Source organism: Grammomys surdaster, unplaced genomic scaffold (assembly GCF_004785775.1).
Source record: "Grammomys surdaster isolate TR1022 unplaced genomic scaffold, NIH_TR_1.0 67, whole genome shotgun sequence".
NCBI classification, from domain to species: Eukaryota; Metazoa; Chordata; class Mammalia; order Rodentia; family Muridae; genus Grammomys; species Grammomys surdaster.
Window position 1 is genome coordinate 17,299,316 of NW_021604569.1, and position 24,899 is coordinate 17,324,214.

At 36.3% G+C, this 24,899-nt stretch overlaps 1 protein-coding gene across 3 annotated transcripts in view; it reads left to right on the plus strand.

Moving 5' to 3' along the window:
- Window positions 1–24,899, plus strand: part of Zpbp (zona pellucida binding protein) — a 144,124-nt gene that overhangs the window by 111,696 nt on the left and 7,529 nt on the right. For all 3 annotated transcript variants that reach the window (XM_028778612.1, XM_028778622.1, XM_028778626.1), the window contains one exon: window positions 16,576–16,753. In XM_028778612.1, the coding sequence (XP_028634445.1) occupies window positions 16,576–16,753 (178 nt within the window). The remainder of the gene's footprint in view (window positions 1–16,575; window positions 16,754–24,899) is intronic.

Genomic DNA, 24,899 nt, shown 5'->3' on the forward strand with positions numbered 1-24,899 from the left:
AAATTCAGTTGATGATATTCAGTTGTATTTACATGTTTCTGCGTGTTTGGCAGTACAATGGTGTTTTTATTACCTTGAATCTGTAGTGCAACATGAAGTGAGAACTGGTAGTGTCTCTAGCAGTCTTCTTATGGCTCAGACTGCCTTGCCTAGTTGTGTGTGTGTGTGTCCATATAATATAAATATTAAGGTTTTTTTCTGTTAACAATGGGATCTTGATCATATGATATTGATTCTGCACATTCTGTTTGGTTGAATGGCTGTTTAACATGATTCATTCTTGAAATCTACAGTCATGGGATATCTTTTTATCAGTGTCTTAAAATTTTAATGGAAGAGCTCTCTTTCTTTCCTTGGTTAAGTTTATCCCATGGTTATCTTAATATTTTCTGGGTACTGTGAATAAGATTATTTCCCAGATTATTTTTCTAGTATTTTTAGCTTTCATATATAATAAAACTGTATATTTTGTGTTGATTTTGTAACCTGCCACTTTGCTGAAACTTTATTTCAAAATAAGCTCTGTTTTTTATGGAGGCTTTAGGGATTTCTTATTTATATGGTCATATCATCTGCAAATACATATATTTTTATTTTTATTATTTATATCTTGCTTACTGCCTTCTCATGTTTTATTTCTCTATTTTAGCTTTCAACAGCTGTGTTAAGTAGGTAGAAGGAGAATAGACACCCTTGTCTTATTTCCAGTCTTATTGGTAATGACTTAAGTTTTTATCCAATTAGTATAATGCTGACTGTATATCCATCATATATATCTTTTATTATCTTGAGTTATGCTTTCTTGATCAGTTGTTTCTCCCTGTCATCATGAAGTTTTACTGGATTATGTCAAAGGCATCTTCTCCATATATTGAGATGACCATATGATTTTTGTATTTTAGTCCATTAATGTGATGAATTTAATTTATTAAACCATTTCTCCATTGCTGGAAAAAAGCCCAACTTTATCATGATACATGATTTTTCTGACATAATTTTTGAATTCAGGTTGTAAGTATTTCATTCAGAATTTTTTATGTTCATCAGGATTTTGTTCTGTAGTTTGTTTTTATTGTATCTTTGGTTTGGCTATCAAGATAGCACTGGCTTCATAATTGGGCATTGCTTTAAAAGCGTAAGTGCTTGAATATATTTGACTTTCTAAAAGAATACAACATACACATTTTCAGATGGTTCAACCCATGAGCAGGTGGTGCTGTGGCATATAAGAAAGTAGACTGAATAAACCTTGGGCAGCAAGTCAGTAAGCAGAATTCTTCCATTGATTCTGCTTCAATTTCTGTATCTGGGCACTTGTTCTGACTGCCTTACATGATGGATGGTGATTTGGAAAAGCAAGCTGAAGAAAACTCTCCAAGTGATTTTTGGTCATGGTGTTTATTTAAGTATCTGAAGCAATGTCTTCCTTTTCATTTATAGTTTTGTTAATTTGGGTCTTCTATCTTTGCTAATTTGGCCAAGGGTTTGTCATTCCTATTTACTTTTTCAAAGAAACAACTTGTAATTTCATGAATCCTTTTTGTTATTGTTGTTTTTATTTTGTTAGTTGATGTCCTAATCTTAATTATTTCTCAATGTCTACTGCTTTTGGGTTTGATTTATTCTTGGCCCCTGAGGTTGCAAAATTAGAGGCTATTTGAGATCTTAGGTTTTAAGATGTAGGTGCTTAGGACTGTAAGCACTATTAGCACTGCCTTTGTTGTGTCTGATAGATTTCGATATATTTGATTTTAATTTTCACTCAGTTGTAGGAATTTTTTTATTTCTTTAGAGCCTCACACAGCATTGAGTGGTACATTTTTACTTTAGTTTTACTGAAAATTTTTTTTTCATGTAGCATATTCTAATCACAATTTCCCCTCCCTTGTTTTTCCCCAGCTACTTTGCACCTTCGTAACCATCCAACTCAGTGCCTTCTCTCTATCTTTAGAAGGCAAACAGGGCAATGAACAAATAAACTAGTATAAAATAAATCAAACAGATAAATAGAAAACATGAAAACAGAAAAAGCACTAGAATATGTTTGTGTGTGAGCTCACACACACACGTTAAAATAAAAGATTTAAAACTATAATACATAAGCATAATACAGGTAAGTTAAAAGATGCCCAAACTAAGAATTATGGAATAAAACATATCTACAAATACCATTGTGTTGGCTATCTGTGCTGGGCATGGGGTCTGCCCTTCATGTGGCTTGTATACCCAGGGAGACTCCGTTGGTGAAAACTGACCTTTTCTTCAAGAGCACTTGGCAGTTTGAGATCACTTCTAGACTAGGGATGGGGGTCATGTCTATTTCTCTTCTAAGTGCTGGGACGCCATTTGGTGCAGACCTGTCCAGGCCCTGTGCATGCTGCCAGTCTCTATGTGACTCCTGTTGTGTCTGGTATACTTAAAGCCATCTGTAACTTTATGTTTTCTCACCTGTTCACCTTGTTCCCAGAAATAATGACTCTGAGACTTAACATTTCATGAATGAATGACTAGGTCTAAAGCATTGCTTCTTCCACAGCTACCTCATAACTTAATTACCCATTTATACTATTCTAAGTCATGGTGTATAGCTGGCTACTTGGTCCTCAGTTTTATTTGACTGCTGTCTTCTGTGTCTGGGGCAAATCTCCTTCTCACCTGACTCTATTCCCAGAAATCTGGGAACTTCCACGTCCACAGTTCCTGTCTAAGCTAATATGTCAACAGCGTTTTATTGACAGGTGATGCTTCCATATAGTACAAGAGATTCTCCATGTAGTCTGGCTTAGTGTTCTATGCAACATTAAATAGGACAGGTTTTAATCCCATGACTTTTTATATTTTCTGTTATTTTTCTTGATTGACTGTTAGAATATAATATGTAGTATCATTTTTCTATGTTTATTGTGAGTTATTTTTCTTTAATATATGATCTGTTTTGGAAAAAGTTCATTGACTGCTGAGAAAAATGTGAATTTCTAGAGTTCGGGTGGAGTGTTCTGTAGTTGTCTGTTTGATACATTTGATTTATGGACTGTCTGTGCTTAATTTTTTTTTTTACCAGAATTACATATTGGTGACATATTGAAGTTAACTAGCATAACTGTGTTGGAGTGGACCTGTGGATTTATATCTATTAATATAAAATTTTTATATTTATACATAAATATAAAAATATCTATATATTTTATGTTTATAATATTTATATATTTATAATATATTTATAACAATATTTATATTTATTAATATTTGTTTTATGAAATACAGTATACCTCATTGGAATATATATATTTAAAAATGTAATATTAAAGGTATGAAGACATTTCATTATATGTTCTAAAAAGTCCTAGAAGTCAATTTTGTCTTATGCTAGAAGAGATTTGCCTGATTGTTTCTTACTTCCATTCCATGCTAGTAATACAAATATTCTCTTTTACTCTGAGATAGGGTCTATCCGAAATAATGAAGTGTGTTCCTTTGAGGCAGCAAAAAGAAACCGGTCACTTTATCTTGTTTTTACTAGGGAATTAAGTAAAATTCAGAGTTATTATTGATGGATGTGGTTTTTATTTTACTTCTGTTGATTTTGTTTTCTTTCCTTAGATTTTTTTAATTGACTGTTCTATTATTATTATTTTTCCTCTGTAGTCTCTAGGATGTGTTTATTTTTATTGTCAGTTTGAGGTATTTCTTTCCAAACTTTGTAGAGTTGACTTAGCAGTCATATATCTTAAGTTTGTTTTTATCATGGAGAATTTCTATTTTTATTAACTTATGAAAGAAAGTTTTGCTGGTTACAATAGTCTGAATTAGCTGTTGTGTTCTTTTAGAACTTTAAATATTTCGAAGAACTTTGTATCTTTAATGTATCAGTTGTTATTTTGATGTGCTTACCATTGTGTGTGTGTGTGTGACTTGGCCTCTCTATCTTGCTACTTTCATTATCCTTTCTTTATTCTGTTTTTAGTCTTTTAACTCTAATGTGTGGTGGGTACTTTCTATTCTGGCCCTTTCATTTGGTGTTCTGTAAGCTTCTTATATTTTAATATGTTTCCCTCTCTCTAGACTTAGGAAGTTTTCATTTATTGTTTTATTGAAAATATTTTCTATGCCTTTCATGACATTTTTTCATGTATACTCATTATTTATGAATTTTTGTCCTTTCATTGCAGCCCAGTATCTTCCATGCTCCATTTTTATGTTTTAAAAAAATGTCATTTTCTTTGCTTGAATCATCTAATAATTCCTCTACCTCATCTCTGTTGAAGGCTTCCATGAGGATTATTATATGGGTAATTTTTATCCTTCACAACTTTATTCCATTTGGGTTTTCTTTACTATTTTTCTTTGTTTGGTTTCCCTCCATCCCTCTTTGCTCTCTCCCTCTCTATACCCCTTCTTGATTAAGTTTCTTGCTGTGAAGCTTTGGCTGTTCAGGAACGTACTATATCTGGCCTGTTTGTTAGTATCCAGAATTGTCTTCCTTAACTCTGCATTTGGACTTTGATAACTTTATTCCTGTCCTTTCTAAGTTCATTTTGGTGTTTAGTTGTTTTATTTAAACCCCCTGAGTTCTATGAACATGTTTATAACTGTTGTTATAACATGTTTATAATTATTGTTTGAATTCTATGTTTACAAGTTTATAGAATTTATGATTTTAGAAGTTGAGAGATTTATAATCCTATGGGTATAAAGGGTATAAAGTAGGGGAGCTGGTTTAATAACATTATGTTCACTTGATCAAGTTATATAGTATTGAGTTCTTCCTATGGCCTATTTACTTAGCCTGTTATGGGATTTTGACCCAGTTAAAAATACAAAACATAAGTTTCACCATGTGTTTAACTGTATCCAGAAAGTGGTTGGTTACTTCCATGACATTCATGCCACTTTTGCACAAGTCACTATTTATTGCCAGGCAAATCATTATTGTAGATCAAAAGTTCATAGCTGGGTAAGATTGATAATTACTTTTCTTCCCTGGTAGTTTGCATAGAATCAGCATCTCAATATTTTATTTCAGATTATAGTATGTCTCTACAGTATAAACTACTTATCAATTGTTTATTCTGAAATCCTTGGACTCATGATTCTTTGGAGTAGATTATAAGTTTCACTGAAGTCAAGTTGCTATAGGACTCTTTGTTCTTTCCTTTCTCATTTCTTTGGTTCTGCCTTTGAACTTAACTTTTCTTCAAAAATCTCTGCCTGACTCAGATACTGGGTCAAATTATCCCCGTTCCAATATTTCTAAAAATGGCAAAGACAGTTTCAAGTTTCGAGTTATCATTTTGCACAATTCTCTACTGGGTCATTTTATTGAGTCATCTATACATTCTGCCTCCTCTCATTTGTTCACTAAGTATCAAGAAAAATCATATTTCATGTTCTTGGAAGATACAATTAAGATTCCCTCTTTCATATTAAAAAATATTAATTACATCCTTAAATGATGACTACTATAAACTTTTCCCCCATAGATTATTTTATACCTATTTATTTATTTATTTATTTTTCTCTCATATATTACATCATGAATCAGTTTTCCCAACCACTCCTCCTATTTTTCTTCTTCTCTACTCTTCCACAGATTCGCTCCTACTCTGTTTACCTTCAGAAAAGAATACCCCCCCCCAGAGATATCAGCTGAATGTACAAGTCACAGTAAGACTAGACACATACTCTTATATTAAGGCTGAATGAGGGAACACATTAGCAGGAAAAGGGTCCCAGGAACAGGTAAAATAGTCAGAGACCTCCCCATTCCCATTGTTAGGAGTTCCAGAACAACACCATACTATACAACCATCACAAATATGCAGAAGACCTAGGTCAGACCAGTACAGGTTCCCTGATGGTACTTTTTGTGAGTCTCTATGAACCCTGGTTAGTTGATTCTGTGAGCTGTGCTCTTATGGTATTTTAGATTCCTTGGTTTCTACATCCTTCCTTTTTCTCTTCTGTGGACCTCTGAATCTTCTCCCATTGGTTTCTGGATGAAGCCTCTCTAATGACAAATAGGCAAGGTGTCAGTCTATGAGTATAGTAGAATATCATAAGGAATCATGAAATCATTGTATTGAGTCTTTCCCCCTTCTTTCCTTCCTTTTTCCTTCCTTCCTTTTTCCTTCCCTCCTTTTTCCCTCCCTCCCTCCCTCCCTCCCTTCCTCCCTCCCTCCCTCCTTCCTTCCATCCTTCCTTTTTTTCTTTTTCTCTTTTATTTTTGTGCCAGTTGTGTTTGGTTTTAACCCTGGTCTCTAGGCTATTTTGTTTCTACTTTTTGGCAGTTTCAGACATGTAAGCTCTCTTGTGGCATGAGCCTCAAATTGGATGAGTCACTGGTTAGCCAATCACACATGTTCTGCATCATCATTGCCTCAGCAAATCCCACAGGCAGGACAAAGTGTAGGTTGAAGGTTTTATGGCTTGGTTGATATCCCAGTTCTATGACTTGAAGATTTGGTTATAGGAGATGGTTGGTTCAGGCTTTGCAGTCTCCTTTACTAGAAATCTTTGCTTGTGTCACCATCATAGATTCTAGGGTGTTTCCATTGCACTATGTTTGCACATAACACCTCAAATGTCCTCCAGTCCCAGACACTTCTCCCAGTACTTTCTTCCTCCATGCCTCTCCCCACCTAATCCTATGTGTTCCAATTCTCACCCACCCATAGTCTACCTGTGAAACCTATTTTATTTCCCCTTCCTAGGATGATCCACACAACTCCCCTTGAGCCCTCCTTGTGTCTCTTTGGGTCTGTAGAGTGTATGTAGCATGACCATCCTTCCCTTGATAGCTAATTTCACACGTGAGTACATACTATATTTTTATTTCTGGGTCTGAGCTATCACACTAAAGATGATTTTTTTTTCTAGTTCCATCCATTTACTTGCAAATTTTGTCATTGTGTAAATATACCATTAACATTTATATATTCATTCTAGATTCTTTTCAGTTCCTGACAATTATGAATAAAGCTTCTATGAACATAATTGAACAAATATCCTATGTAGTAGGATGGAGCATCCTTTGGGTATATGGCCAGGAATGGTATTGTTTTTTGGTAAAATGGCTAGTTTTACTGTGTTAATCCATGAGCATGGAAGATTTTCCATCTCTTGATATCTTCTTCAATTTCTTTCTTCAAAGAACTGAAGTTATTGTCATAATAGTCTTTCACCTGATTGTTTATTGTTATCCTAAGATATTTTATATTATTTGTGGCTATTGTGATGGGTGTAGTTTCCTTGATTTCTTTCTCGGTCCATTTGTCATTTGTATATAGGAGGGCTACTGATTGTGTGTGTGTGTGTGTGTGTGTGTGTGTGTGTTTTAATCTTACATGCAGCCACTTCACTGAAGGTGTTTATCAATTGTAGTTCTCTGGTAGAATTTTTTGGATCATTTATGTATATTCATTACATCATCTGCAAATAAAGATACTTTTGACTTCTTCCTCTCCAGCTTATATCCCCTTGATCTCATTCAGTTGTCTATTAGTCTAGCTAGAACTTCAAGTACCATGTTGAATAGTTATGGGAAGATTTGACAATCTTGCCTTGTTTCTGATTTTAGTGGAATTGCTTTGAGTTTAACTTGATGTTGGCTATAGGTTTACTATAAATTGCCTTAATTATGATTAGATATGCCCCTTATATTCCTGATCTCTTCAAAACTTTTTATTATGAAAGGAGGTTATATTTTGTCAAAGATTTTTTCAGCATGCAATTAATAAGATGATCAGTTTTTTTCGGTTTGTTTAAATGGGGGATTAGAGCATCAGAGTTTTCATATGAAGCCTACTTGATCATTCTGAATAATTACTTTTGGTATGTTCTTGGATTTGTTTTGCAAGCGTTTTATTGAGCATTTTTGCATCAATTTCCATGAGGGAAATTGGTCTGTAATTCTCTCTGTTGAATCTTTGTGTGGTTTGTATATAAATGTGATGGTGCCTCATAAAATGAATTTCACATATTCCTTCTTTTTTCTATTTTTGAAATAATTTGAGGATTATTGGCATTATCTCTTACTTGAAAGGTAAACTTCTGTACTAAAACTGGCTGGCTTTGGGCTTTTTTGTTTGTTTGTTTGATTGATTGATTTTCCATGACTGCTTTTATTTCCTTAAAAATATATTTATAGGCCTATTTAAATTGTTTATTTCATCTTGACTAACTTTTATCTGTTGAGAAATTTATCCATTTATTTTAGATTTTCCCATTTTTTGGATTATATATTTTAAAAATATGACCTAATGAATCTTTACTTTCCCTGTGTTTCTGTCATGTGTTCCCCCTTTTGTTTCTGATTTTGTTAATTTGGTTATTCTTTCTTTGTCTTTTGGTAAATTTGACTATTTTTTATTTTCTAGGAGAACCAATTCTTCGTTGTGCTGATACTTTGTATTGTTCTGTTTGTTCCTAAATTATTGAATTCAGCCCTGAATTTGACTTTTTCCTGACATCTACTCTGCTTGTGTGTGTTTTTTTTTCTGTTCTAGAGCTTCATGTGTGCTATTAAGTTGCTAGTATGAGATCTTTCTAATTTCTTTATGAAGGCACTTAGTACTATGAACTTTCCTCTCAGCACTGCTTTCATAGTGTCTCATAAATTTGGGTATATTGTGCCTTCATTTCACTGAATTCAAGGAAGTCTATTTCTGCCTTGGCCCAGTGCTCTTTGGTAGAGTTTTTCAATTTCCATTTGTTTTTAGGTGTTCTGTTGTTATTGAAATCCAGCTTTAGTCCATGGTGGTCTTGTAAGACTCTGACAAGCCTTAGCTACTGGGGGCCTCCTGGGAAAACCACACAGAGCTGGATATAGATGCAAAAGCAAGAGGAGTTTATTGTTCCAATGCGCTGGGGTCATCCTACATCCAAAGGAGAGGTGACCCCAGGCAGCTTGTTCAGCACGTTTTTATACAGTTTCCAGGGGCAGAATGGAGCAACAACAACTAGGCACAATATGATTGGTGGAACAATGTGACTTTCAAACTGATTGATACTTAAGGAATGAGGTAGTAAGGGCTTTCCATATCTGCAGGTGGCCAAAAGTTGGTCCACCCTGTGGTTTTCCTGAGGAATGTGATCAGCCTCTCCCTCCCAGGAAGAGAGGGGTGCCTATGTATACCTTCAACTTCACCCTTCTGGGAAGGGAGGGGGCCTGGTGGAATTTTCCAAAGGCCTTGAGCTGACCTCTTCAGTCTGATAGGATGTAATAGATTATTTTACTTTTCTTCTATCTGTTGAGACTTCCTTTTTGATTGAGTATATGATCAGTTTTTTAAAAAGTTCTGTGAAATGGTGAGATGGTATATTCTTTTGTGTTTGGGTTAAATGTTCTGTGATGTGTTACATTTTGTTCATAACACTTATTAGTTTTAATATTTCTTTGTTTATTTTTTGTCTGGATGACCTGTCCATTGTTTTGAGTAGGGTATTTAAGTCTCACACTATTAATGTGTAAGGGTTAATATGTGATTTGAGCTTTTACAAACATGGGTGCCCTTGGATATGTGGCATAGTTGCTAAGAATTGAAACATCATGTTGGTGGATTTTTCCTTTGTGTATGAAGTATAGTTCTTTTCTCTTTTGATTAATTTGGTTTTAGGTCTATTTTACTAGGTATTAAAACGGCTACACCAGATTATTTCTTAGGTCCATTTCTTTGGAAAATCTTTTTCCCACCTTTTGAGGTAATGTCGATCTTTGATGTGTGTTTATTGTATGTAGGAGAAGGATACTGTTTTCAGATCCATTCTAATAGCCTATGCCCTTTTTGGGGTGTGATTTGTTGTTGTTGGTTGTGGTGGTGGTGGAGGTGATGGTTGTGGTGTACATGTGTGTCTGCTTCCCTTATTTTGGATTTGCTGATGTGAGATTATTTATTTCTTGTCTTTGATAAGTGTAGTTAACCTCCTCAGGGTAGAGTTTTTTTTTTCTGTAATCTTCTGTAGGTTTGGATTTGTAAATAGATATTGTTTGACTTATAGAATATCTAGATTTTTCCATCTATGGTTATTGAAACTTTTGCTGGGCATAGGAATTTGGGCTGGCATTTGTGATCTTTTAGAGTCTACATGACATCTGTCCAGGCTGTTCTGGCTTTTAGATTATCCATTGTGATGTTGGGTGTAATTCTGATAAGTCTACCTTTATATGTTACTTAGTACTTTTTGCTTGCAACTTCTAATAGTCTTCCTTTGTTTTGTATGTTTAATTTTGTGAATAATAGAGGGTAAGAGGACTTTCTTTTCCAGTCTAGTCTATGTGGTATTCTATCTTCTTCTTGTACCTTTCAGGCATATCCTTTAGGTTACGAAATTTTTCTTCTGTGATTTTGTTGAGAATATTTTCTGAACCTCTGAACTGGGATTCTTCTCCTTCTATTTCTATTATTCTTAGGTTTGGTCTTTTCGTAGTGTCCCAGAATTCCTGAATGTTTTGTTTCAGGAAGTTTTTAGATTTAGCATTTTCTTTGACTGATACATCTATTTCTTCTATTGTGTCTTCAACACCCATTTACTCTTCCATCTCTTGTATTCTGTTCATGATGCCTGTTTCTGTAATTCCTGTTTACTTACTTATATTTTCCATTTCTCTAATTCCCTCAATTTGTGATTTCCTTACTCCTTCTATTTTAATTTTCATGTTTCATTCTCAAAAAAGTTTCCTTCAACTATTTGTTTGTTTGCTTGCTTTTTTGCTTTCTTTAAGTGGTTTATGCATTTTCTCCAGTATTTCTGATTGTCTTTTCCTCAATTTCTTTAAAGAATTTTTAAATTTCCTTTTTAAGGACCTCTGTCATGTTCATAATGTTGATGTTTAGGTATCTTTCTTGTGTTTCAGCTGTGTTGGAATTTTCAGAGCTTTCTGTAGTAAGATAGCTAGGTAAACAAGCATAGGATGAATTGTCCTGGGTGTTATTCAAAATATTCTTACACTGGTGTCTAGGCATTTAGGTTTTGGACAATTATAGTTATAGGTGCAAATTTCTGATTTTGTCTTTGTTGGATCATATTTTATTCTTTTTGTTTGTTTGTTTCCCTTTAGTCTTCTGGTCTTTGTAGTGTGGAGTCCTGGCAACTTGTGTGGGCCTCTTGTCCATAGTGTTGAAGGCCACCATCAACACCACAGAGTAAACCAAAGAAGGTGCAGTGTAGAGTCAGTGATTAGTCACTCACTCAACAGAGTTCAGAGGGAACAAAACTTAATTTTCTGGGGTCAGCAAGAAAGGGTTGGAATTACACACACACACACACACACACACACACACACACAACTGGTGAATGAAGCAAATTCTAATAAACTCCAACAGCTTCACACATATACAGACAGACAGACAGACAGACAGACAGACAGACAGACAGACAGATGTGGGGAATGATTTGTTCACAGGTAGGTGTGGGTTCTTGAATCTTGCTGTGCTGTTGTGATTCCCATGACTCCAAGGAGACTGGAGCACGGGAGTCTTGACTGAGTTCACTCCTAGCATGACATTGGGTGGGTGATACGGGCCCCTGCCCGGTGTGTGTGGGGGAGTTCTCACTCAGTCTGAAGTTCTGCAGGGGTGCAGGGCTCTTGTATTGGGGATCCCCAGGGCCAGGAGGTGGCTGGGGACCAACTGGTCTCAAGTCCTTGGTCTCTCAGACATCACTGAGAGGCCTCAGAAGGACCTAGACTAGGGACATGTGGTTGCATGACCGGCTGTCCCACAGTTGAGAGAAAAGAGGGAGGGAGAGAAGAAAGAGGCCCTGGCAGCACCTCACAGTAGAGATTCGGTTACTGTACTTGCTTAGCAGACTTGGTGGCCCAGCTAGCTTGCTTGAAGATGTGGGTCCCCTTGACTGGATCGCAGAGAAGTCCTCCAGGCGGGGAGTTAAAGGCCTTCTCCACGTTTTCCCATGGTGGGCTCCAAAGACATGAGAAAGTTCATGGTTCCAAAAGGGTTTATTTTCATGGCTCTCGGTAGATGGATCTGGATGCACTCCGCCCCTACACCCATGAAATTCAGGGCAGACCTGAGTTAAATAAGGAGGGAGAGAGGAGGGTCTGGGGAAGAATGGTTAATTGGCTAAGCCCTCTGGCCTTCAGATAACTCATTAGTATGTAAATCTCTATAGGGCCTGAGGCCTGTTGTCACGCCCTCTCTAGCCAAACTGTAAGGTGCTTGTTAATGGAGATGTAGCCCAAAAGTTAGGAGCATGGATTCTGGGAGCGTGGGAAAATGTATTCTTTCCCTTGCAGGGTCTCTGGCCATTTCCAAGCCAAAGCTCTACCAAAACCCAAGACCCCTTCATGGTCCTACATACGTACAAACATACAGACAGACAGACAAGCATATTGTCGGGATGGAGCAAAGTTCCAATGAGCTGACTCCATTATCTTTACTTTTTCCTTAGCCTTAAGACAAAGTTTTCTATGTAAGAAGAAATTTATCTCATAGCCACAAATTACATATTTTCTAAAAACAATCACCACAAAAACATGTTCTTCAGAAACAGATTAAAATCATTACAGAAACAGAAATTACAACAGGATTATTGATTACATATTCTTTATTTGGAAACTTATACCTATTTCCCATATATCTTTTTCTTCATGCATAATGCATCAAATGTATACTCCTATGTCTAACCTATGCAGGTCTTCTATTCTTGATTCTAACTTTAAACTTTTTATCAACTACCCTAACTTCCCCAAATTATTTAAATCAACGTAACTTCCTAAAACTACTTAAGCCAAATCAAGAATTTCATAAAATCATTAATTCATCTAAATAGCATTATTTTAAGAATGTTCATCTTGATGTTGATCTGCAGGAAACTTTCTGAACAGAGTGTGTTATTACTCAGAAAGTAACACACCAGGCTATAGATAGTGAGCATCCCTTGATGCTCAATCATACCATGATAGGTATACGAGGAATATAGCAGTGACAAGCATGGGAAGGTACATCAGTCGTCAGAAGCAACCCTGAGATGAAGACTCTGGGGACCTGCCTCTCCAGGGTACAACTATCTCAGCCAAGCAAAACAGTGAACCATCTCTAGGAAGCTCACTTGCCTAATACAGCTCTTCCTGCATTGCATCTCCAACTAAGTTGGAGGCTGGACTTCTTGTAGCTAGTGTGGCCTTTGGTCAAGCTTATGGTCTCCACCTGCATTGGGAGCTGGGACATGGTGATAAGGAGTGGAGGGAGGATTAGGGATAGTGTGTGGAATGTACTGAAAGAATGGATGAGGTCTGTGTGTGGTCTGCCTGTCTGGAGTTCTGGTGACTGGTGTGGTCTCTGGTCCAGCAGTATGTCTCTGCCTGAGACTGACTGCCTGTTTTTCAGTCTGGTATGGGCTTCACCTGAACAGTGAATAACTGCCCAAGTTGGGGCAGAGGCATAGAAGCAGGGGTAGGTGATAGGGTCGGAAAGGGTGCAGTGGGTTGTTTTTTAGGGGGGAAGCAAATGGAGGGAACATGAGAATTCTGTGAAGAGGTTGTTGTTCTGCATTTTGCCTTGCAACTGGGGTGTCAGAACATCACTGGAGAGGTGAAAGGCATGGGTGCTGGCTACGATCCTTCCTTGCTGCCACCAGGGTGCTAGGCTGGTGGAACGCCAACATACTGTTCAGGGGAGATGAAAAGCAGCCTAAGAGGCCCCAGCCCATGTTTCTCTGAGAAATGGTGGGAGCTGGGATGGAAGCTGTGGTTCTCATGCTCCTGGACACCCTCAAGGGGCTGAGAACCTCGAAGAGTTGAGAACTGAGGTAAGGGAGCAGTGTGAGCGTCTGAGATGGTAATCCAGCTTAGTTCAGGGTGAGTCCCAGGAGTGCAGAGAGGCCTTCTGTGGGAGACTTAGGTGCAGCTCTATATGACAAAGGCCTCCCCCAACAGCAGTTCTTGGTAAGAGACAGTCCTTGATTGTCCAAACTGTTTATTTATGGTTGAAAAGGATGATACAACTTACTCAGGATGAACCACAGATTAAATGCCTTTTGTAGGAAGGAATGCCTGGGAATGGAGGCTTTTTCGCTAAACCCTTGGGGCCTATCTAGATACCTCATTAGCATGGAGAACTCTACCAGTCATCATTGTCCTCTTATTAGGGTGTTGTGGTCACATGCTTCAGGACAAGAATCTGGTCAGGATTTAGTGAACTGCAGTCCTCAACTAAGAGTTCATGGTTCTGAACTTTTGCTACTACCTTAGCAGTTTTTCTGTCTGGTGACATGATTCCACTTGCCCAACAGGAAGTGGGAAGCCTATTCTGTTCTTCTGAATGATGTGACCTTCATCTGATCAGGGACACTCCCTCCCACAGATTGTTAAATAATGTGTTACCTAATGTATTCAAGTGATTGTTTAATACAGTGGTTTCTAACCTGTGGGTCATGACAACTTTGAAAGTCAAATGTCCTTTTCATAGGGATCATAGAAGAACATAGGGAAAGACAGATATTTACATTATGGTTCATAATAATAGCAAAGTTACAATTTTGAAGTAGCAACACAAATAATTTTATGGTTGAGGATTGGGATCTCCACAACATAAGTATATTAAAGGGTCGCAACATGAGGATGATTGAGAACCACTGGTCTTATAGATAAATCCTTTGTGGTACTTAGTGAAATTAAAACCTGCATACTCTATCTTTGCCTAGTATTTGCTGCCAGTCCAGTTGTTGCCTTCTAAGTTTGGTGAGCTAACCTACGACAAACATTATGGCCCTTTCTGCTCATTTTATTCACTATTAACAAGTCCATTAAAAGATATTGCAGTGTTTAAAATAAGTTGTCAGACTTCCCTCTGTCAAAGCAGTTGTTTTATACATTGAGGTGAAATGGCTTCTTTTCTAGGCAATAGCTTCTAGCCAATCATTGTAAAGCAATTTTCTTTCATAAATATTTATCTGTTCTATGGAAATTTCAGGACTGAATAAGAGGAATAGAATATGAGATCTGATGTTCATTCAGTGATATTTGCTATCTCAAACTACAATTTTACTTTTGGGTTAGTTTTTATATCATCATTATTATATCATTTAAATTGTTTAAAAATGTTTACATTTATACTTGTTATCCTTATTAAGCACAAAATCCCTCCAGTGTACTTTTAGGTAGAAATCATTAGGATATGTACAATCAAAGTAAGTAGTATCAGAAATTGTTATTCATTTATTTAATGCTATTTTTAAAAGATAAAGTGTTTGTCTATTACTGTTAGAGGGGAATGAGGAAAGCAGTATGATTTGTTTCTGTCAGGACACCTTAGGTTTAGATCACTGGGTTTTTCTCTGTGGTTGGCTTTGGTTGCTTTTATTTTGCATAGGGTTCTTAGTGACTATGATAAGTGTCTCCTTAAACTTTGACTTGCATCAGCACAGTTAAATAATAGCAATTAGATGTCAGATTGTATGTAATTAACTATTTGAAGTAGATGAGTTTTTTGCCAGTGTGTATGCACTGTGTGCTGGGGGCTGGAAGGGCTTCTCAGATTCCTGGAACGAGAGTTACAGGAAGCTATGAGCTGACATTGGGATGCTGTGAATGGAAACCAAGTCCTCTGTCAGAGCAGCAAGTACTCTTAACTGCTGAGCCAACTTTCCAGCCCCCTGTGATGAATTATTTAAGTACTTTCTTAACCAAAACTCATTTTTGGCCAAGCAAAAAATGAAAAATTCACCGGATGAAGCTTTTAAAAATTAGAAAGTATTTAATATGTGGGAATGAAAATAACTGAGCAATAGTGAAACATATTCATGTTGAATATAGTTTAAGATATAATAAGATATTTATGTTGAATATAGTTTATTTTTAAAAGTTTAATAGCTCTTGGATTTTTCATGGAAATAATATGGTCAAGAAGGCATTCAAAGTAGTCAGACAAGTTGAAGGTGAAAAACAGTGTACCCAGTTATCCTTGCTGCTGACTAGACTGGAGGTATATATTCTTGTTGCAGAGGAAACTACCTGGTTTGCAGTGTGTTTAAGTTCATGTACTTACTTTGTATTTCATGTAGAGCTGTGACTCCCCAGAGGAATCCACAGCCTCCTTCTGTTCTTAGCAGCCAAGTCAGAGCCAGTATTGTAGTTAACGAGGTGATTGTCTATCAAAATGATGCCTCACTGTTTTCTAAGTTGAGTTTATAACAAAGAGCCAGAAGTCACCAGAGTTATCTTGTCTCTAAGCCTGGTTTTCTTTCATAAAGTAAGAAAGGATCATAGAAGAACACTTCTTAGAGAGTTGTTAAATATGTTAAGTAAATTTAATTTCATAAATGTTTTTAATTTTTAACAGCTAACTTAATTTTTCTCAGTTGCCTATCTGTAAATTACTTAAAGTCCGAAAGGACCAAAAGTTGTGAAATATAAATTATTTCTCTCTATCACATATAGAGATAGAAGTTCAGTTGGAGACACTTGAAGTGTTTGCAAGAGGGGTAGACTTTCCTTTTTGCATGTTATGTGTATCTTATAAAATGAAAATAAAGATTTTGACAATTTTCCTTTCCATTGTTTGATCTAAATTTATATTAGCTCATAGCTAATTAATATTTCAAATTCCATTCTTCATATAGGCTAAAAATCTCATAGAGAGATTCTTCATTCAGCAAGTAGAAGTCCTGGGCAAGCGTGCGGAGCCGCTGCCTGAGATATACTACATTGAGGGAACCCTTCAGATGGTGTGGGTGAACCGCTGCTTTCCAGGGTATGGCATAAACGTCCTGAAGCATCCAAAGTGCCCTGAGTGCTGTGGTATGTAATAAGCTACATTTCACTTTTATGAGGATGAAATTTATTTACTTCATTTATTGTTTTCTTGATTTTTACCTCCTTCTTCTTTTTTTTTTTTATTGGATTTTACCTATTCTGACTGGGGTAACATGATGTCTTATGGTTCTCTAAAGCATCAGAACATATATATATACATATATGTATATATATAATATAATGAATATATATTCATTTATTATACCTATGTATTAGAAGGCTTTCAGGCTGTGGTTCAGCTAATACAATATTGTTTGTCTACCAATGGAAGGTTCAACAATCTAGTAGTTCTTCAGTCCATGAGATTGTATGTTTAAGTTGCTCTCCAGTATATTTCAAAATCCCAAAGAAGTAGGCACTAATGCTAATGAAGGAATGGATTTGCCAGCAAGAGTAAGGCAAGATCAAATAGACAAAGAACAAGCACTTGTTTCTTCCATGTGCTTTATATAGATTGCCAGCAGAAGGTGTGGCCCAGATTAAAGATTGATTTCCCCACCTCAAAAGTTCTGGATTAAAAGTGGGTCTTCCATCAGGACGGGTATGGCCCTCATGCTTCACTGGACAACGACAGGAGGACTGGAGCCATTACAAGGTCCCCTTCAAGTCCTGGAGGTCAGGCCTCTATCCCTGCCTTCGCAAGATTAGAATTGCCACAGCCCTTCTATACTTAGAGAAGGGAGGAGATGTCAGGGGTAGCCCTGCTTACACACTGAAGGCCTAAAATCAGCCATAGGCCTAAAATCAGCAATAGGCCTGACATACATGTATACTAACACCAAGTCTTGGGTCTCAGTGGAAAAACACTGAAACAGATGGCTATAAGCTAATGTAAACAGGAAGCTTTTGTGGAAATTTACAAACCTGAGTAGTCATAGACCTTGTAAATAGGTAGCCTTGGCAGACAATACCAGCTTAGATAAGGACAATTGAGTCATAGGCAGAGTCATAGTGACTTGTCCCCTGAACCTTTACCCAGCTGATACCCGGTTCTGAAAGATATCAGTATTTCCCCCTGAACACCCACACTCCAGTGTCATTCCCTTCCCCACATCCTGCCTTTCTGTGTTTATAACCCCTGTGTGAATGAATTAGGATTTGAGAGAAAGTAAATTATTTAAAAAAAAAGTGGGTTTTCCCACTGCAAATGATTTAATTAAGAAAAATATTCCCTCAATTCCAGATTGTATTGATAACCAATAGTAGCCATCATAAATGACTACTCAAAGTTGTTTTGATTTTTATTTCTACAATTTCTAAGGATAATGAACATTTTTTGAGATATTAGCCATTTTTAATTTCTTTTTTTAACCTTCTCTGTTCAGAGATATAGTCCATTTTTTAACTGGGTTGCTTGTTTTTTTGACCTTTTGCTTTTTCAGTTTTGCATGTTCTGAGTTTTAGTCCTCTATCAGATATACAGCTGGAAAAGATTCTCTGTGGGCTTCCTCTACTCAGTTATTTACTTTATTAGACACTATTTTAGCTTTATGAGTCCCCATCTGTCAACTGTCAGCCTTAATTCTTGAGAAAATGGGGTCCATTTCAGAAAGAACTTTCCTACTGCAATGTGTTATAGGATGCTTCTTTTTTCCTTGTTGTTTCTGCATTTTGGGTTTTACACTGAGGTCTTGTAGCAGCAGGTGATTAATCTGCTCTAATTTTCCTAGTGGCTGCGTTGTGAGTTCCTTGCTACCTGCCCCAGTGCTCTGTATTCCCAAATGAAAGGACCACACACACACACACACACACACACACAGCCTTATATTTAATATACCTTAATCAGGTCAATGACTGGGCCACTCACAAACTTCCATGTTGCTAACGCTTTCCCTCTGATACTCCTGACTCTGATATTCCTGAGTTATTGCTTACTAAAATCCATATCCATCTTTTCTTCCTGAGACGCAATTGGGGTTGGGGGTGGTAGGGCTCAAGCCACTCTTCTCTGGCTCTTACATGATTGATATCTATCTCTTCCAGGATCTTTTTTGGCAAAGGTGATTCTGTTTCTTTTCCTGTTTCCCTTTCCTGTGAATTCTAATGGTCCAGTCTCTGTCTCCCTGCCCAGTTATTGGCTACTGGCTGCTTCATTCACTAATCAAATCCAACTGGGGGTAGTTACATGCAGATGTGCAGATTCCCTTGTAATTTTGGGGGACCGAATTAACAAAAGTAGCATTAGATCCAATCCACAACAAGGCTGTGGTTCATTTGTAGTTTATTTTTGTGTAAAGTACTATTTAATTCTTCTATATTAGGCATCCAGTTTTCTCAGCACCATTTGCTGAAGATAATGTCTTTTCTCTGATATGTGGTTGTTGCAAATATCAAATGAATGTAATTACAGAATACATATTTGGGTCTTTTGTTTTCTTCCATTGACATAAATGTTTTCTGTTGTTGTTGTTTCTTTGTTTATACCATGCCATTTTTATTAGTATACAGCTATGCAGAACCATTCCTTGCATTTCAGGGATAAAGCCAACTTAATCAGAGTGGATAATCTTTTGATATATTCCTGTATTTGGCTTTCAGGTATTTTATTGAGGACCCCTGAATCTATGTTGATCCAGAGATAGTTGCCTAATTTTCTTTATGTGTGTGTTTTTCTAGTAGAGTAATACTAGCTTTGTAGATACCTTTGGGAGAACACCTTCTGTTTCTTTATTTTTTTTGAATAATTTAATAAGTATCAATTGTAGGTCTTCTTTGAATGTTTGGTAGAATTCTGATGTGTATCCATCTAAGTCTGTTCTTTTTGTCATGTTAGGAGCTTGTCAATATATCTGTTTAAATTATTAATTTTTTCTCAGCTTTGATTGTTTGAATGAGTTTAACACTTTGTCCATTTATTTTAGAATTTCTAACTTAATGAATTATAGGTTTTTAAAGTATTTCCTCAAAATATTGATTTTTTTGGTGTCAGTTGTAATGTTTCCCTTTTTACCTCTCATTGTGTTGATTTGGGTTCTTGTTCTCCTTTGGCTAATTAGGCAAAGAGTCTGTTGAACTTGTTTATCTTCTCATACACCCAGCTCTTAAATTTGTACTTGATCACTTGTACTGTTTTTTATATTAATGTCTTAATTTTTGTTCTGATTTTTGTTATTTCTTACCATCTATTACATTTTTGCTTGTTTTGTTCTTGTTTTTCCAAGTTCTTGACTTGTGTTATGAGGCATAACACCAGGATTATAGTAGAATACTGAAAGTACCAAGAGAAAAATCACAAGTCCCATATAAAGGAAAACTCATCAGGGATAGCTGAGCAACAGGGATATGAAGCTACAACTGGAACATGTACAGCTCCTCTGCAATCCTCTGTTGCCCTTAGCTCTTCTGTGTATAGTGTGGCCCAGGGAGCCCCTGTCTCATGTTTTTTGGTTTAGTCTTATGTAGGGCCTGTGTAAGAGGCTACAGCTGCTGTGAGTTTATAAATGCTTCAGTTGTGTAAATACTTAATACCCATTAGGCAGCATTTCACAGCTCTGTCTTACATCACTTTCTTTTTAGCCTCTTATGTGTGTTCCTTGAGCTTGGAGGGGATGGTATGGGTGTCGCTTCTTTTTTATTGCTGAACATTCAGCTGTCACACTCTTCTCAGCTCCTCATATTTGAGTTTCTGCATTAGCCACCATTAGCTGCTAAGAGAGGTTGCTTTGATCTACTCTGAGGACAGCACTAGTCCATGGGTATAAGCAAATGTTTTTGATACTATATTCATTTAGGAAAACAAGAATAGTAGGTTGACTCCTACTACCTATGACTTCCTAACTCTTGGACCTATGCCCAGAATACTAACCATGAACTCATGTCTACAGAGCAGACCTCAGATCCAACTAGTGATTGTTGGCGACCCACATAACAGCTATAACATTGCTGCACCAGTAAATGCCTCTAGGCGGGAAAAAGAGGATTGTACCCAAGGTTTAAATCTGGGTTAGACCATGGCCAGCATTTCATTCTCCAGATGCCTGCATTGAAATTTTCAGCATTATGAAAGCTATCCAGCTGAGAAGAATCTTCAGGTCAATTCCCATATGGTTCCTCTGTATTCTACAAGGTATATAGTATCTTTAGTAATAGGGTCTTACTCTCCATTTCTGGTAGGCAGTCAATGACAAATGATTATAATTTAAATAATTTTGATGACATTTGGAACTTTTTTGGAGAACAGCTGCTCAGGCTGTGTCTCACACCTGCCACTGGAGTTTTCCTTTAGTAACCCATGGCTTCTGACATCAGCATTATCTGCATAATCATGCTGCCTCTGTTCAGAACTGCATTTAAATTGTGTTTTTAATTTGGTTGTAAACTAGTAGATTTCTATGTGGGTTTTGGTACTTTTGTAGTTTCAGTGAATTCTCTGTCTCTCTCTCCACATCCCCTATTTCTACATTGCCCATCTGTACCCTATTTAAATATTGTTACTCCCAGTATTTTCTACTTCTATTTTTATAGTACATGTGTTCTACCATCCTCACCTTCTTTAAAATTTCTTCTCTGTTCTGCCATGGTTCTTTTATCACTTCCATGTCTCTGCAGACATTCCAGTTTAATCAATAATATAACAATTCCGAGCTCTCATCCATATATGATAGAAAACACACAGCATTGGTTTTCCAGGCTTTCTATATATTTTTATTTTTTTATATTTTTTATATACTTTATATTTTTATACTTTCTCACTATATATTTTTCCAGTTCAATCCTTTTTTTAAATTTTCATAATTTACCTTTTCTTTATAGCCAAATAAAATTCCATAGTGTATATATAATGGGTGAATTGGTTTATAATTTTCATTTCTTCTGTTTTTATGTCATTCTTTGGTCTTGGTATCAGGGAAATATTTGTTTTATAAGAGTTTGGAAGAATACTTTCAATTTTTGTTTTACAGACTAATTTAAGTATGTTTCCACTTGGCTTTTCACATACCCTTTCTTCTGGTTAATCTTACCTCTCCCCTTAGGTCTCCATTCTCCTGCATCTCAACCTTCTTAAGCCTTTTGTCCCAAGTATCCTACCTCTTTATTTTCATTGTACTGACACTGTGCTCTTCTTCCTTGCTTAATGCATCCCTATGAGACATGAGTCAGCCCCCTCCTAATTTCTTGGCTTTCCCTTGTACTATTTCACTATCAAATTAAGCACATGAAATGGAGTTGAAGCCAAGATTCATATATGAGAGTGAACATGTGATGTTTGTCATTTTGGACTTGAGTTCAAATTCTATCCATTAGCCTATAAATTCATTTTTCTCATCAGTCAAACAATTCCATTGTGTATACTAGCTTCTTTGTCCTTTCATCTATTGATGTCCATCCAGATTAGCTCTATTTCCTACATATTCAGAATGGATCAACAATGGACATAAAATTAATGTTAAAGTATTTTTGTAGTAGTGTATAAAGTTCTTTGGGTGGATACCCAGGAGTGGTATAGTGGGATTGTATGGCGGGTTAGTTTCTAGGTTTTATTTGTTTCTTTTAAAGTTGATTCCATACTTAGATACAAATTAGCTCTACTAGTTTGTACTCCAGTGTCTTGTGAAAGTTCCCCCTCTCCATATCCACTCTAGCATTTGTTGTCATTTGTAATCTTGATGATGACCATTTTGACTGCAGTTTCCTGATTGCTAAGGATATTGAACACTTCAATGTTTACTAGTCCATTGAGCTTTTTCTTTTGAAAATGTTCTCTTTGGTTCCATGATCCTTTGTTTTTGTTGAGTTATTTATTTGGTTACTATTTTGTTTTTAACATTTAAAAAAATTATTGAGTGTTTCAAGTTCTGCATAATATGTTTTGGTCATATTCATTCCCTTCCAGCTCTTCCTAGATTCATACTCATACTCACTTCTCTGTACACTCACTAAACCCTACAGTCAGTCTCCCCCCACCCCACCTCTCTTTGTCTCCTTCCCTCCCTCCCTCCCTCCCTCCCTCCCTCCCTCCCTCCCTCCCTCCCTTCCTCCCTCCCTCCCTCCTCTCCCCCTCCTCCTCCCCTCCTCCTCCCCTTCCCCCTCTCCCTTTCCCTTTCCCTCTCCCTCTCCCTCTCCCTCTCTCTCTCCCTCTCCCTCACTTTCTCTCAGTGCCTACCCAAAATACTCTTAGATGTATGGTCTTCCAGTGGAGCATGGTCAACTCCTCAGAGTCTACACTAGAGAAAACTGATCCTTCTTTTTTTAGCAATTAACAGTTGCCAGTTGTTTTACAACTGTGGATGGGATTGTGTACCAGCACTTTTTCTATGTTGGGATTTTGGGGTTTGGTCTGGCTTAGGCTTTCATAGGTTTTATGAATACTGTCAGAAATGTAGTTAGTTCATATATGCATCTGCTCTGCTGTGTCCAGAAGATGTTTCCATGTAGTAATTTACACGTTCTGTCTCTTACACTTTTTACACCTCCTCTTCTGCAATTATTTTTGAGCCTTGCATGTGGGTGTGTGGTACATATATTCATATACATACATACATATATATATATATATATATATATATATATATATATATATAATGTATATTTATATATAATAAGAAATTCTGTACTCTCTTATTCTCTGTACCTTGGACAATTTTTGATCTCTGTATTAACCACCATTTATTCAACATAGAAACTGCTCTGTTGAGAGTTAAGAGATGCACTAATTTAATCTATGGTTATATCAGTAAACTATTTGGAGTTGCGTTACTTGCTATGTTAATTTAGCAGTGTAATAGTAGTAAGTTCTTATCTAGAGATAAGAACTGTATAGCCATAGGTTTTTGGCTCAATAATACTACCAAGGATGGATGCTGTATCATGGATTTGGCCTTAAATTTAATCAGAATGTATGTGGTTATTCCTATAACATACATACTGTTAGTGCATCACTGAATATATTTTGACAGGGCAGTCATTATTGTAGCTCACAGCATTTATAGCTAGGTAAGCCTAATGATACTTTTCTCCAGTAGCATGCATCGCTCCTTCCAACACTATTTCCCTGTGTTTTATGACTAATGTATATGGTGTCTTCCATTGATAGGGCCTATGAACAAGAATAATGCTTTGATAGTCTTTGGCTTAATATGGTTTTAGTGCTAGTTTTTGCCCATATGTTAACTTGGGGGATCAGTTTGTAAGTTTCTTTGCTATGTCTTTGTCTCATTTTGTATCAGTATATTGTGTTGTAAAATGTTTAGAAGCCTTCTTTCCTTTTATATTTTATGGAATAATTAGTAATATTTATGTTTAATCTTTGGGGTTCTGGAATAATTTTTTTAAGCAAATCCTGCATCCTGTAAGCTTTCTTTTATAATTGAAAGACATTTTATTGCAGCTCTAATCTCATTGCTTATTATCCACCAGACTATTTATTTTACCTTGATTCACCTTTAGGTTGTAATACACAGCTATAAATCAAGGATGTCGTCATGACTAAGTTTTACTGGTATCTATAGAAATGTCTCTTTTAGTCACTAATTTTGTTAAGTTAGGTATTCTCTCATTCCATTTGCGTATCTGGCTAAAGGTTTTTCAATCTTTCCAAAGAACTGTGTTTTTATTTCATTAATTCATATATTTTGTTTCTACCTCATTAATTTCTTGCCTGATTCTGTTTATTTCTTTACTTTTTAGGGCTGTTTTTATGTCTCATATTTTCCCAAATTCTTAAGATGTTTTATTAACACTTATTTGAGATTTCTCAAAATTTTTGATATACGCATATAGTGCTCTAAACTCTACTTTTAGGATTGTCTTCATAATTTCACATATTTTTTGAATGTTATGCTTTCATTTTCAGTTGAAGTTTAGATGCCTTAATTGATTTCTTGAGCATCTCACTCATGCTTCAACTGTGTCTTCTTTCATTTACATGAGTTTCTGTCATTTCTGTACTTTCTGTTACTCTTGAAACCTGTCTTCTGTTGTGGTTAAATAAAATAAAAATTTCACTTCAGTCTTCCTATATAGGTTAAGATTTGCGTTGTTTCCCAATATGTGATTTTGGTGAAAGTTCAATAGGCTGCTGGAAATAGTATGTATTGTACATTGTTTGATTTATGGTAACATTAACTCAAATTTTCTTGTCTTGCCTTTCTTTCTTTCTTTCTTTCTTTCTTTCTTTCTTTCTTTCTTTCTT